The sequence below is a fragment of the Candoia aspera genome, chromosome 1, assembly GCF_035149785.1.
Source record: "Candoia aspera isolate rCanAsp1 chromosome 1, rCanAsp1.hap2, whole genome shotgun sequence".
Taxonomy (NCBI): Eukaryota; Metazoa; Chordata; class Lepidosauria; order Squamata; family Boidae; genus Candoia; species Candoia aspera.
Window position 1 is genome coordinate 318,479,962 of NC_086153.1, and position 15,980 is coordinate 318,495,941.

General features: G+C 38.2%; 1 protein-coding gene across 1 annotated transcript in view; it reads right to left on the reverse strand.

The window, feature by feature from the left end:
• The window catches only part of SYNE2 (spectrin repeat containing nuclear envelope protein 2), a 263,282-nt gene that overhangs the window by 137,642 nt on the left and 109,660 nt on the right, over window positions 1–15,980 (reverse strand). Inside the window, exons 46-53 of the mRNA XM_063289046.1 lie at window positions 14,249–14,515; window positions 11,780–11,902; window positions 10,598–10,863; window positions 6,913–9,022; window positions 5,549–5,871; window positions 4,296–4,419; window positions 3,611–3,829; window positions 3,200–3,465 (exon numbers count right to left, since the gene is read on the reverse strand). Coding sequence (XP_063145116.1) covers window positions 3,200–3,465; window positions 3,611–3,829; window positions 4,296–4,419; window positions 5,549–5,871; window positions 6,913–9,022; window positions 10,598–10,863; window positions 11,780–11,902; window positions 14,249–14,515 — 3,698 coding nt within the window. The remainder of the gene's footprint in view (window positions 1–3,199; window positions 3,466–3,610; window positions 3,830–4,295; window positions 4,420–5,548; window positions 5,872–6,912; window positions 9,023–10,597; window positions 10,864–11,779; window positions 11,903–14,248; window positions 14,516–15,980) is intronic.

A 15,980-nucleotide genomic window follows, 5' to 3' on the forward strand; every position in this document is an offset into this window, starting at 1 on the left:
ACAGAAGAAGAAGAGATCAAGAAAAGGTGGCAAGAATATACAGAAGACCTGTATAGGAAGCTTTGATGGTGTGGTCAGGGAGCTAGAGCCAGACATCCTGAAGAGTGAGGTTGAATGGGCCTTAAGAAGCATTGCTAATAACAAGGCAGCAGGAGACGACGGCATCCCAGATGAACTGTTCAAAATCTTGCAAGATGATGCTGTCAAGGTAATGCATGCTATATGCCAGCAAATTTGGAAAACACAAGAATGGCCATCAGACTGGAAAAAATCAACTTAGATCCCCATACCAAAAAAGGGAAACACTAAAGAATGTTCAAACTATCGAAGAGTGGCACTCATTTCACATGCCAGTAAGGTAATGCTCAAGATCCTGCAAGGTAGACTTCAGCAATTCATGGAGCAAGAATTGCCAGATGTACAAGCTGGGTTTAGAAAAGTCAGAGGAACTAGGGACCAAATTGCCAATATCCAATGGATAATGGAAAAGGCCAGGGAGTTTCAGAAAAACATCTATTTCTGTTTTATTGACTATTCTAAAACCTTTGACTGTGTGGACCATAACAAATTGTGGCAAGTTCTTAGTGGTATGGGGATACCAAGTCATCTTGTATGCCTCCTGAAGAATCTGTATAACGACCAAGCAGAAACAGTAAGAACAGACCACGGAACAACGGACTGGTTTAAGATTGGGAAAGGAGTACGGCAGGGCTGTATACTCTCACCCTACCTATTCAACTTGTATGCAGAACACATCATGCGACATGCTGGGCTTGAGGAATCCAAGGCTGGAGTTAAAATCGCTGGAAGAAATGTTAACAATCTCAGATATGCAGATGATACCACTTCGCTGAAAGCGAAGAGGAACTGAGGAGCCTTATGATGAAGGTGAAAGAAGAAAGTGCAAAAGCTGGTTTGCAGCTAGACCTCAAAAAAACCAAGATTATGGCAACCAGCTTGATTGATAACTGGCAAATAGAGGGAGAAAATGTAGAAGCAGTGAAAGACTTTGTATTTCTAGGTGCAAAGATTACTGCAGATGCTGACTGCAGTCAGGAAATCAGAAGACGCTTAATCCTTGGGAGAAGAGCAATGACCAATCTCGATAAAATAGTTAAGAGCAGAGACATCACACTGACAACAAAGGTCCGCATAGTTAAAGCAATGGTGTTCCCCGTAGTAACATATGGCTGCGAGAGCTGGACCATAAGGAAGTCTGAGAGAAGGAAGATTGATGCTTTGGAACTGTGGTGTTGGAGGAAAATTCTGAGAGTGCCTTGGACTGCAAGAAGATCAAACCGGTCCATCCTCCAGGAAATCAAGCCAGACTGCTCACTGGAGGGAATGATATTAAAGGCCAAACTGAAATACTTTGGCCACATAATGAGAAGACAGGACACCCTGGAGAAGATGCTGATGCTAGGGAGAGTGGAGGGCAAAAGGAAGAGGGGCCGACCAAGGGCAAGGTGGATGGATGATATTCTAGAGGTGACGGACTCATCCCTGGGGGAGCTGGGGGTGTTGATGACCGACAGGAAGCTCTGGCATGGGCTGGTCCATGAAGTCATGAAGAGTCGGAAGTGACGGAACGAATAAACAACAACAATCCAAGAAAGGGACTGGAAGTTTAAAGGTTTAAATCTGTGTTCCTTCTTAAGTTCATCATACTTTTGTAGAAATAATTATTTAACTCATACAAATTTTACACAGCAGTCACTGTGTAAAATTTTAGAAGGCCCCTTTATTATATTTATTACCTTTGATAATATTTTATTTTATATATATTCATTTATGTAGCTAAATTTATATACATTTATGTTATATAAATATGTTGTATAGTAATTATTATTTTTACTATCTTTCAACTCCGGACCAGCCAAGTGAGACTGTTGAGTTTCTGTTCCAGTGCCTGGAGGCTCTGCAGGTTTGGATGGGGAGGAACCAACTTGCACTCAGTCCTACCAAGACTGAGTGGCTGTGGGTGTTTGGGCCACCCAGGTCTGGGAATGTTCCATCTTTAACCTTGGATGGGGTAGCATTTCGCCATTCAAGAGTAGTGTGTAATGTGAGGGTCTTCCTAGACGCACACTCCTCCTTCATGAGCAGATGGCAGCTGTGTACAACTATATCTGGTGAGACAGATTACTAGACTGGGAGGCCCTTCAGGCAATCACACATGACATGGTCACCTCACGGCTTGACTACTGCAATGCATAGGACTGCCCTTGAAGACCACCCGGAAGCTTCAACAGGTCCTGAATGTGGTGTAGGCAGTGACAGGCATACTCTTGGTACGCTCACATAATATCTCTGCTCCGTGAGCTGCACTGGTTGCCAGTTTGCTTCCAGGTGCAATTCAAGGTTCTGGTCATTAGCTATAAAGCCCTACATGGCATAGGGCCCGGCTACTTGAGGGGCTGCCTATTTCCCTAGGATCTGCTCAGCTGCTTCAATTCAGCATGGTTGGTGCACTCCAGTTTCCTTTGATTAAGCAATGTCAATATGAGCTGACCAGAGTCACATAAGTGAGATGGGCTGCTATATAAATGGAAATAAATAAATACTGTACATCTATCAGGACCCCAGAAGCATGTCTTCTCTGCCATAGCACCTGCCATTCGGAATGAGGTTTTCCCCAAGATCTGAGTGGCTCATAGTGTTCTGGTATTTCAAAGGGCCTTGAAGACCTGGCTTTTCCCCTAGGTTTTTAGCTAGGACGGGTGTAGCCCCTTTTGAGGTGTGTGTGGGGGGGTTGGTGTGCACATGCATGCTGCTGCCTGGTTTTGTCATGTTTGCTTCTTTTTTATTGTTTTGTTTTTATTGTTTTATTGTTTTTATGTTTTCTTATGAACTACCCAAAGTTGTTGGGAATGGGGAGGCGTTAGTACTAGCATCACATGAAATAACAATACGATATTTAATAAAACAAATGCATGAAAAATTGGGTGTAAACAGATATTAAAACATTCTTCCAACATTCATCCTGGGAAAGCTTGTGTGAAGAAGTAAATCCTAGTATTTTTTTTTTTACAAATACCACTTTTTGTCTGGAATATTTACACATTTGCCAGATAATTTGGAGTTCAAACTTCAAGTCAAGGAAGAAAAACCATCAGAAGGTATTTTGAAATCAGAATTAAACTTTGTTTATAAAAAACGTTGTGGGACCTCACTCAGCAATAGACTGCTTTATACTTACTCTTCTGTACGTTGCTGCATGTTTTGAATTTCACCTACAATAGGAAGACCTTCCTTTCCAGACAAACTTTCAGGGACACTCAGAATGTTCCTTAATCGGCAAAGTATTAAGCGTAGCAACAATTTCTCAGTATCCACATTTTCTATATAATTGCTTGCAGATTCCAGAAATGCTTGCAGTTCTTCTTTGGTCGCTCGCTGTTTGTCTTGGAGGCTCTCAGGCAGTTCGTCCTGAAGATTGTCTAGAATGATTGTTTCTCGTTCCAACTAGATAGAAAATTTGGTCATATGAATAAAAGAATCAGTGATGATCAGCTTTATCTTTTTAAATCCTCCTGTACTTGAGACAATCAAACAAGTCCATAGACAACTGAGTTTGAAAATGTCACCTAAATGTTTCCTTATTACTCACTTCTTCACTGACAGATTTCCATTCTTGGTTCTGTTCTTCACATTTGCCCTCCCATTCTTTTGCAGTATTGAACAAACAGAGCCATTTCAGCCACAGCATTGATACAATGGGTACAATCAGCACTCCACCATTTTCTTTGCACATTAAGCTTAGAGATTGTGAGTCTCGCCTCAACTTCATTAGATCCTCTTTGGTTGAAGCTAATTGTGAAGACAGCGTCTATAAAGGGGAGAAAAATATAAACAGTAAGTTTCAATCATCTAGTCAGAAAAAAGTCAGGTACAAAGTTATAACAATACCAAAGCAAATTGCAACAATCAAGCCAGAGTATCTCAAGCACCCACAATAAGCAGCAGATTTGTATCTGAAATTGTATATTTCACAGTAAGGAAGCAGTCACCAAAAAGTCTCTGTTTCTTGCAATCAGCTGCTCCAGGTTTAATACAGACTTGCATTCATTGTGCACATTTTGACCATAATCTAAGCCAGCTTTTGAAGACTATCATTAATAATTATTTGGAATATAAATAATTTTTATAGCCAGTGTGAAGTCCATCAAATTTTCTATTGTAACCTTGCTTCTGAAGGCATACAAATTATAAGCCATTAAAAGAAATACATAAAAATATTAGATCATGATGGTGGTGATGGCGGTAGTGGTGGTGGTGATGATTACAGTCCTCACCTTGCTTTGTTCTGAATGTTGTAAAGCTTCTTTGTAAGACACTGGAACATGGTATAAAGACTTCCAAAGGACTTTTTCTGCATTGTTAAGCTCGGCACATATCCTCTCATTGGCTTTTTTGAAACTCTGATATTTTCCCATATATCTATAGATGCAACAGTAGTTAAATAAAACTATTGTAATTTATCCAGGTAATAGAATTACGCATTGTCAGCTTTTACCTACTGGTAGAAATAAAACTGATATAAAAGAGAGAAATTGGCAGATCTTACCAATCATTTTATACGGTACTTCATTAAAAATGCGCAAATATTTCCAGACCCACCATTTTAGGCTAGTGTGTGATACTGAATCATGGTGCAGTGAACAACATACTAAGCTTTGATTGAATAGACATGGCTGTAATTCATTTTTGCTCTGAAGCTAATAGCCCAGTCATTACTTCTCAATATATCCCATCTCATTGCTCACTACAAATATATAATATAGTGAAAACTATGTACATTCCCTTAATTTTTTTTTTTTTTTTGAGTAATCATGTCTCCAATTCTCTAGCAAGGGAACTGTTGGCTAGTTGGCTATCTGGAATTCTGCTAAGAAGCATTACATGTTATAGAATTTTGTTGCAGCTCTCAAAATTGTTGTTAGTAATAATATTAAAGACTCAAACTGTCTTAACCATCAGCAATATATTTGAAACCAAAAGTATATGTTATTCATGAATGAAAGAAGTTGCTGCCTAGCAGGTATAATTTTAAGCTAAAGTAGCATCCACCTGCTTCACCTAAACATCCTAACCAAGAAGCTTATCAGGAGATGATGCCCAGAGAACAGCTACCAAAGGGACAGTCACCTTCTGGGTGAAAGGGAAGATGAGACTTGAAAATAGAAGGCAATGAAAGGGACACTGGCAGGAATAGGATACTGTTATGTTGAAATTGTTCATTGAGAATTAACATTGTTATACTTGCATATCTGTGTTTTCATTATAAGACATGCTCAGTATTTCAATGGAAAATCAGGCTGTAACACAAACAAGGCAAAATGGGGAAGGGTTGTAGCTCAGAGGTTCAACATACATCTTCCATTCAGAACATGCTAAGTTTGATTTCTAGCATGTCCAGGTAGGGCTTGTAAACCCTGGAGAGTGCCTGCTAATAATCATTAACCATATTAGACTAGGTAGATCAGTGCTCTGAAGCAGCGTAGGGCAGTTTCATATATTCCTAAAATGATGGAAATGCTCATCCTACCTCTGAATGTAGGAATTTCCCTTTTGGCTCTGCTCTCTTACTGCCAAATTCTTAGCAGTTAGATCACCAAGTGTTTTTTCCATCTGCAGTTTGGCTTTTGATTTAATTGACTTTTTCAGAGTATAGGTTAATGCTTCCACTTCAGCCTTTGCAACCTCAGATTCTTCTTGTTTCTGGTTAAAGTCAAGATGAGACTCTTCTAGCTTGTGTAAACTAAGCAGTGGAGTAGAGAGAAAGGCTTCACACTGACTGAGGAGATCTGCAGTTTTTTCGACAGCTTTGTTGTAAAGCTTCACCATTTTAAAGGCTTCATCTAAGGCTCCCTGCACAAATAAAAGATAGTTGACAGCAACAGTGTTATGTGAGCTGAAAAATGATTATCTTCTCCCAAAAGTTTTCTTGCACTGGAGTTCCAAGGCATGCCATTTTAGCCCTGATCTAACTCCATGTCTATTAGCTGATAGACATTTTCACTGGTGGTCAAAGAGCCTATAGAGGTCCTCCTTTTGCTGTTTTTTAACCATTTTCCAAAGTTAAAACTACACTGAAAAAAGGCTCTGCTGAATATTTCACCAGGCTTTTGAAAGATAGCTATTGTTTGTTTTTAAGTTGCATATTTATTTATTAAATTTATATTTAGTTCGTAAATGTTTTAGTTAGCATCCATATTGTCTTTAAATATTTTGTGATCCACTTTCATTTTTTGCTGTTTTAAATTAGCATTTAATAAATGCAGAAATTGTTTGAGTGATGGAAGGCTGTGAAAGTTGGGCAGGAGAATACAGAAAAATGATCAGTTTTGTTAAAGGTGGCTTACTTGATATAGGAGCCAAGATGAAGAAACATTTTATTAAAGGTACATATAAATCTGAACTAAATATCTGCTAGCAAAGGAACATCCAGAAGCTTTTATTATTAAAACTCACCATATATTATTCTAAATAAAAATGTTCATTTGTGTCTCAAAATTATTAATATTTGAGGCTGGTGGTGAGGACATTCCAAAGTCAAGGGCCAAATGGCAAATGGCCTTGTCCTGCCAACTTAATTTCTATAAATCCATCAAGCACAGATTCTTTCAATATAAGTAAGATGGAAATGCAACTGGTAAAAATTGCATTATTAATCTAACCTTCTCAAAAAAAGAGTCAAAGAAAACTTACAAGGACTAGAAATAGATTCTGTTATATTGATATCTTATAAAATATGAATGAAGAAACCACGGAAATAAAACCTCATGTGGAAGTAGTCAGAGTTTATAAAGCTGTTTACAAATGAAATCTTTGTAAACATCTTTGTAAACAGCTGTTTAAAAGAATCATTGACATGTTTACAAAGAAAACAAAACTTCCAGGATTACTTACTGTATGTTCAGCAAAATCTGCTAACAGCTGTATTTTCAGATTTTGGAATTCCTCTATTTCTTTATCTAAACTCTCAGGATGGGGAAGTGTTTGTTGGGCAGATGATTTCTCTTTAATTATATCTTCAGCAGCACAAATTTCTGCCTCTATAGCACCTTTAAGCACTTTGCAATACATCATTTCATAGGGAATCATTTGAATTTTCAAGTCCAGTAGGACAGGCTGTTGGAGTTCAGATTGAATTTGCTTTAAAGTCCTTAAATTGTGGCCCAGCTTGCTCTGGAAACCTTGTTCATACTTGTATATTTCTTGATTAGCTAATATCATAGATTGGATCATTTGTTCCAGCCCATCTATTTTTGCATCTAAGGACTTTATTTGCTGCACATTGGTCTTTTTAAGAGAGGTGCTAAACGTTTTATTTTTCTTGAACAGCTTGAATGCTTCCTGAGTTATATATCTAACATGTTCAACTCTCCATATCATTTTTTTTCCTATTATCAGACTGGTTTCAGAAGTAGAACTGGTAAGATCTTTTAAATCACCACATTCTTTCTGAATACTAGACACTGTAGCCTCAATCTCACTTAGAACTATCTGATGTCTGTCATATTCTGCAAATAAATTCTTTAGGTATTTAACCCTCTTGTCAAGGTTATCCTTTGCTTTGCAAAACTGTTCTTTCAGTTCATCAAGAGGTGACGTATCCCATTTCAGATCCAGCCATTTCCAAATCTCCTGGTATTGGTCCAAGTATGATAAACGTGACTGGATGGCTGAAGTTTTCTCTTTAAGCATATTCAATTTATCTTTTATCTCTTGACTCCTAGACAGTAGTTCCTCTGGATCTAGTTCCAGCTCATCAAAAAGAAGATTGCTGAGATCCTGCTGCAAAGCCCTTATCTCTTCTGAGAATTTTTTATAGGCTTCCATTTTGTTTTGTACTAAACAACCCTTAATTTGGATTACCCTATGGATCCTCTTTGCTCTAATCCTCAGGCTTCTCAAACAATCATTTAGAAACAGTTGCTCAAAAGCATTTAATCCTTCAGCATCACAATAGTTTGCATCTACAAGGGTTTCCATCTCCTGAATCTTCTTGGGAGTCTTTTCTAAAAGATTCTGCATGTGGTCAAACTCAGACTTTAGACTTGTTTTATCAACATCTAAGCTAGACATTGTCTTCATCTTCTGAAGTTGTGCTTCAAATTTCTCTATATTTGCAAAAAGGTTTTCTCTTTTTCCAAGCTGAGATTCCAGCTGCTGTAACCTCTGAGATGATTTCAAAATAAGGAGTTGGTAACCGGTTTGCAACTCATGTGAAAGGATGCTAAGTGCAGAACCCTCCTTTGATGGCATGTGAGAAGCAACATGTTGAGCTTCATCTGCTAGCCTCATAAAAGCTGGCTCTTTTCCTTCAGCATCACTGATTACAGCCTTACAACATTTAATTTGCAAGAGAAGATCATCTGGATAAAGTGCTGCCCTCTCATCAGGATGGAGCATTAAAATTCTGGTCTCCAAAATGGCATCTTCTATCTTTTTTCTTATTTCATATATCTGGGGATGACTGTCAGTTATCTGGACATTCTCTTTAGGGGTCATTTGTTCTAATTCTTCTACCTGACGCTGAAGATCATTTATTGTGTTCTCCAAGGCTGTTTTTCCTGGACTGCTCCACATTCTTTTCATCTGTATCTCAGCATTTCTTTTTAACAAAGAAATATTATGTTTAAGGATGTGTAGTTCTAAAGGAATCAAGAGAGGGCATGAATGCTCTTCTTTACCAGGAGTACCCAGGCCTGTTTGCAAATCATGTTGCTGTTGCAAACATCTTTGGAGTTCCTGTGCTTTGTCCATGCAAAGTTTAAACTCCTCCACTTCTGCTGCAATACAGAACTGTTTCTTTTGAAGACAGTCCTCCATTTGTTTCCACCGCTGCTCAGCTTGATTCACCTGACTTCGTATCAATTCCCTATCCAGACTGGATAGATGTCTAGATAGATTTTCTTGTTCAGTTTTTAGCTTGTTTAAAAGGATACTTCCTTTTTGTGTAGAAGCCAACAATTTGTTCAAATTCTCCAGGAGTACTGTGTCTTCCATAGGTCCCCTTCTGCAGTAGAAAAACAGGTATAGGTATCTTTAATTTTTTCTGTAAAGTCAATTTACTCAACATGTAATCCACTAATCAGGTATATAGAACCACATTTCATTTATATTAACATTCCATTAAAGATCCACCGTACATTGGATGTAATTACTAAATATGAATGTGGATGCTTTTAACATTTGAATGCAATCAGAACCATTGGAAGAAAGGATATTATGCATAAATAATACTATGGCAATAATTGTTGTGACTACAGTGCTTCCTCATTTCTATCCTATGTAGATTTACCTAGCAGTTCCATTGCTTTCAGTGGGACTTACTGGCTAGCACAATATTGTCAATAACTGATATTTACTCAATTAATCCAGCAATAAGTCTTCATAAATTAAAACAACAATCCAACTTCTAATAATCAGGACTGGAAATTTTATTTGCAAATTACTTACTCTTTTGTTCTTTCTTTTTTCCTACTGTTTTTAAAGCTTTTGTTATGTGCTTGTTTACTAGTTGATGTATATTGTATTCAATTATGCATGTTTTTTCCTACTGTGAAGAGCTTTAGGAAAGTTTGGAAACTTGGAAAGAGACAGCATTGTTGTCTAGGTAAGTATGTATGATGAGATGTTATTAAAAATAGCTGCAAAAACCAAGTGAAGCAGACTTAGAAAAGAAGGATTAAAACAAATTAAAGTGATTGAATGGCTACTAATGAGTCGGGGATCTGCAGCCTCCAGACTCAGAACGAAACACTCAGGAATTCTGTCTCGCTGAACACTAGCTTCTGGGTAGCAATAGAGCACAACAAAGCAGTTAACCATATGCAGTGATTGTGGGCTTGCCAGAAGTATACAGTTGCTTGTACACCTTTGGGAATACGGAAGACTTAGTTGAGAAAGTGGAAAGAGCAGGAACATTGGGAGAAAGTGACCAAGTAATACTCAAGTTCTTGTCCATCTTTAGAACCTGGCCTCCCACTCATTGAAAAAATATAGATATATTGAAATATGTTTCATAATTTTAACCTATTGTCTATGTTCAGAGACAATATTAAAACAGGATTGTTCTACCATGATACATTGCACAAAGCGCTAAGACAATTTTCAACCTTTTTCATCTCATGGCACACATCTCACAGGTGGGACTTCTGAGTTGCAAAACCAGAAGTCTCATGACTTTACAGGTTGCTGGGACTTGGGAACAGAAATGGAGGCAGTCCACCCCTAGTGATGTCACGGAGGCGGGCTTCTGGCTGTGCAGCTGCACACCACTTCCCATCATTTACTTTGGCTTGCTGATGTGGCACACTTGTGGACCTTCCACAGCACACCAATGTGTTGTGGCACAGCAGTTGAAAACCACTGTGTTAAGCCATTATAGAAGGGTTATGGTTTAGTACCGTGTGTGAACCATATTATTCTATATCTATCCCAAGCCTTTGGGGATGTGACAAATCACAAAGTAAATGAATAAAAAGCAAGGTTCATTTCTATCGTGTAGCTACTGCAACACTGAGTTAAGTGAATTATATCAGATATGCTAATCCAACTGATGTACAAACCTGGGCCATGCACTTACGTGTTCATATTTTCTTTTTCTGCTAATAAATGTTTCATTGAAGACTGGAAAGCAGCAAGACATTCTTGGTAGCGATTAACTAAATTAAATTGATTCTGCTTGGCCTCTTTAACAGCCATTAATTCTTGTAGGAGTCTGTTCCAACAGGATGAAGTAACACCGTGGGGGTCCTGGTGATCTGACTTGCTTCCTTCGGCCACAGTTGAGTGTCCTTGCCACAGTGACAAAGCTTGAGCTTTCTGCTTTTCTAGCTGCAGATACAAATCCTATGACAGAAAACCAGACAGGAGGGTTTTTTTTAAAAGGAAGTATTGTTTTCATTTTTATGTATTTCTCAATCAAATTAGGTATCCATTTACCATGCACTGTATTTCTAATCAAGAATAGTCAGATTCTTCCTGGAAGCCCACATTTAGGGCGCCAAAGCCAGTGATGCTGCTAAGGTAGAGGGGGACCAGGGCAAAATGCCCTCCGTAGCATCATGCTGCTCACAATGATCTTTTCCTCCATATTGTCCATAACACTTCCCACCCCCTTCTTAAAAGTAAGGGGAAAGCCCCCCCCCCCCAAATTCTACTGCCACACACAAATATGTAGCTTTGGATCATTTTCCTCAATACATAAATGAACAAGTGTGTGTGCTGGCAATCACTCGTAGCTGAGTAAGATTGTCTTCCAGGATTAAAATCTTAACAGTGGATCCATAAGTGGCTGTAAAGGCCAATTCTGGATCTGTACAACCTCCCACAATGAGGGCATAAGTTTCCAGTGGAAAATGAACAAGTATAATGTTTTCAACTCGTTTGTTTAACTGGGTTCTCTTTATCTAGTTTCAGAACTTGTGTGGAGAACAGATCATGTTTTGGGTCATACTTATGCAAAAATGTTGAAAATTCAAACAGATTCACAAGCTTTTAAGCACCACTGTAGGTGAGGCCACTCATACCAGCTCCTCTTATGCTATTTTGGGCAGAAGGATGCCAAATGGTGAGAACAATCTATGTCATTATCCTGTTCATGTGGTTGAAATGTTCACAAATTCTTCCCAATGGCATGTTACTGTATCACCCAGAAACAGCAACCAGGCTATCATGTGTCTGAGTAAATGAGTGGAAGGGTAAGAATATGATAGGGACTAACAGAGTGCTCATAGCCGTGCCAATGAATTTTTTGGTTCCATACCTCTATCTCTCTCAGTTGATCTTTCATTAATACAATATCTAACTCTGCAGTCGAGATTTTCACTTTGTTGACCTTTTGTTCCATCTCAGCATACCCAGCAATTGCTTGGTCTTCAAGATAGCCCTGCTGGGAAAACCAATCAGGTAATTGCATTGATTTGACCTAACTCCTTTTGCAACCTATGTAACTTAACCTACTAATTATTCCTATATAAATCATCCAGATTATTTTTTTCAATGAAGAAAGAGAAACAGGTATCAGATACAAATCTTGCTGAAAGTTAGATCACCTGATTATAAGTTATATCCTCTCCACTTTATTCACTGTTCTGGCTAAGATTATTAGTGGAGTAATGTTCTGCTCAAACTCCTAGGGTCTGTCAGAACTGTGCTGCTTCTAACTGTATCCCACATGATCATGTCTTGCAGACACTGTTCAGGAGCTGGAACAAGGAAGTTGTGGAGTCCCTAAACTAGCCCAAGAAGGCACAATATTTCTAAACTCTGAGACCAAGGGCTGCTTAAAGTTCCACAATCCCACTTTGCCTTGGTTTGTTGGGCAAAAACAATATGCCCCCAGATAGCAAAGCTGCAAGGCTTCTTTGTTTTGTGTTTTTAACAACAGCTCTCCAAAAGCACTCACATAGCTATGAACAAGAAAAAAGTTTCTGGTTCAGTCCTATAACAGCAGCAACAATGCATTTGTAAAAGAAATTAAAAGACCAGTTCAGATGACAAGAACAAGATAACAAGAAAGAAGAAACTAACTGTGAACTTCAGTAAGACACAGTTGGTTCTACTTCTAAGCACAACTGAATATACACATACTGTATTACCATCTTTTGTGATTGTGCAATTACAACAATTTTATCAATTTAAGCAAATACATTAGGCTTGCTTTTAAGAGGCCCCACAGTGAAACTGAAGAGCATAGAAAAGTGCAAAGAGGGCTCAGTGGGGAAATTCTGTCTAAATGGATAATGAATCAAAGGCAGAAACAAAGAACTTGCTTACTAGTTCAGAGATTCCAGTTAGTGATTATAATAATGAGACATGATTGTTAATGGGCTGGTCTTCCTATTAATATATTAATAATTATGTTAACCAAAGCCATAGCTTAAAAGATACCTATTATTATATTACTGAAATTTTTCCATGTTTTGTGGCAATGTTGTTAACCTGAAAATCCTGGAAAATCATGTATAAATTCTAAAAGTTGAATTCTCCTTCCAACCTACCATTTTTGTTAAATATTATTAAACCTCATATTCCCACAAAGTATTCCAAATTAGCCTTGTATATGATAACATCAGTCAGGATACTTTATTTTGCTTACTGTAAATCATGTATAATTCATGTATAATGTAGAAAATGGCAAATTATGTTGTGGTAGCATGCTTCAGCGGCCAAAATAAACTCATATTTGAAAAACAAATCTGATAAAACAAATTGATTCAAGTCAATTTAAAAAACATTTTTGGATTTTAACTCCACATATGGACTCATGTCACATCCAAAGTTTGGATTTCTTCTAATATAAGATCCTAACATTCGATTTGCTAAAAGAGGAATACATTTTTAGTCTCTACAGAAATTACTGTACTACAACCTTTATTTTTATTTATAATTCATATCAGGCTGACTATCATCCTTAATATATACGGTATATATTATATTTTATCCATTCAATTGTGTCCGATTCTTGGAGACTGCCTGGACAAGTCCCTGCAGTTTTCTTGGCAAGGTTTTTCAGAAGTGATTTGCCATTGCCTGCTTCCTAGGGCTGAGAGAGAGTGACTGGCCCAAGGTCACCCAGCTGGCTTCATGCCTAAGGCAGAACTAGAACTCACCGTCTCCCAGTTTCTAGCCTGATACCTTAACCACTACACCAAACTGCCTGTCATATCATCCTTAATAATTTTATATTAATTTGATTTTGATAAAGAGCTAAACATTTAAAATGAGGTAAGATATTTAAATATTAAAGCAAAGTTTTGTTATTTTGAAATTTTTACTTGACCATTCAATTTTATAATGCTCTAGATCTCTTTACTCTTTACTTATTGGTTCTTTCTTTTTTTCACAATTATTTTTCTTTTTTCTTCTGTTTTTCTTTCTCAGTCGTGGTTTTTAAAAAAATCAAATCAAATAAAAATATATATTAAAAAATAAAATAAAATACAGATCTGGAAATGCAAATTTGAAGCTGGGAAAAACAAGTGTTCTTCCAAAAGCCAAACCTTATTGAAGGGGGGATTAACTGTAAACAGAAGCCTATTGTACTCGGCATCATATAAACCAGTATTCCTGGAACAGTGGCCCACCCTCCACTACTGAAAGATGAAGAGGGAAAGAACGAGATTGATTGAATTATGGATTAATGGCTGTCCTGGCTGAAGAGCCAGCAATGTACAAAAATAGCACTTAACGAAGTCCTTCAGTGAAGTTGTGCAACAGCAGAGATTATTACCTGGCTTTCTGGAGATGGATGTATAATGGACAAAGGAGTAGGGTTGGCCTCTATTACTTTTCCATTCGTTAACGGCAAAATGGTTTGAGGCATTTCTGACCAGCCACATGTTGCTTGCAATTTCTTTTGATAGCCATGCTGCTGTTGCGGAGATTCATTGAGATAATCATCAGCCAGTATCTGCTCTGATTTCTGCTGCTGCTTTGCACACTGGCTTGCTGAACTTTGGAAATTGTGGGCTTCCATCAAATTGCCTTTCAATTCCTGCTAAATAGAAGTAGAATGAAGGAGGGAGGAGGGGAAAAAGACAAAAATCATAACCTTCTTGGGACAGCAGATACTGAAATGTCAATTGCTTTCTTAATGGAAAGATAGTGAAAGAATAATAGAATAAAGGGGTTGTAAAGGTCAGAGAAAAGCACATTTGCACAGACGCCTCTCCCAGTACCAATATTATGAGGATGGAGAAGGTTGCTCAAAGCTCTGACAAAGTTAATTGGCCTAAAAGTTCTCTTCTTCTTCCATTTCTGTAATCCTGTAATTCTAAGGAGCTGGGTCTCTGCTAACCAGACTCACTGTGTTTACTCTCTATACCATGAAGCAGCTTGACATACAAAGGGGCTACTGGTTTGTTGTCCTCTGCATTTAAGTATTTTTGCTGCAGATGGAGAAAGTATCCATGAGGAGAGCTCAGGTCCCTTAAGGGACCACTATTCAGTGTGACGGGAGAATACCTTTGTCTGGAAAGCTGTTGTCCATCAGAGATGACAACACTGGGCTAGTTTTGTAACGAAGTGTAGAATATTATGCATACAGAATGGCCAGATTGAGTCCCTGGAATCCTCTGATAGGACTGGGCAAGACTTATGCTTGAAACCACAGAGACTCACTGCCATGCTGTATAGACAACATGGAGTTAAGTGAGCCAGTGTTCTGACATTGTACCAGGGACCAAGTTTCTATGCTCTGACTCTGTAAAAGATAGCTGCATTTGTTCACTGATGTGGCTGCTGAGGTTCCATTGGTCCTGGCTGCATCCATTTCCATTGGGGCAAGCAGCAATAGGTGAAGGAAGAGAACATGTGGCAGCTTCCAGCACCCTACAGGGTGCCACAGCAGCAAGGATAGAGAATGCAGCAGACAGTATAATACCACTGATGTCATCAACATGTACAATGATGTCTACATCTACAGTGATGTCACTGGCTCTATGGTATGAAGCATCTCTATCACCATGGCTTTAATAGAGTTCCCAGAGCCATGGCTTGCTGTGAACCCCTTCCTTTAGGGAGCAAAGCACTCTGCAGCTAATTACTGGAAACAGGATACAGCTGTAACCATATACAGATATGATAGATGGTAGAGGTTTATATTCTTTTCTTCAATCAAGTTATCTGGCTGGTTTATAGTTACATACCCATATGCCTATAAATACACTTAAGATATAAAATCTATAAAAGCAGCAATAAAATCCTTAGTAACCTAAAATAAAACAGCTAATTAAATGTTTTAAAGCTTAGAAGAATAAGTATTAGTTGCCAGAACAGTGACTAAAGCAGTTTTTCTCAACCTTGGCAACTTTAAGGTATGTGGACTTCAACTCCCAGAATTCTTGAAGTTGCCAAGGTTGAGAAGCACTGGTCTAAAGAATGCTCTGATTCCTCTTTCTGGGACCTGGACTTGTGGGAAGCTGAATAATCTCAGCTGTGTTTTGAGGGAAAACTGGGAGCAA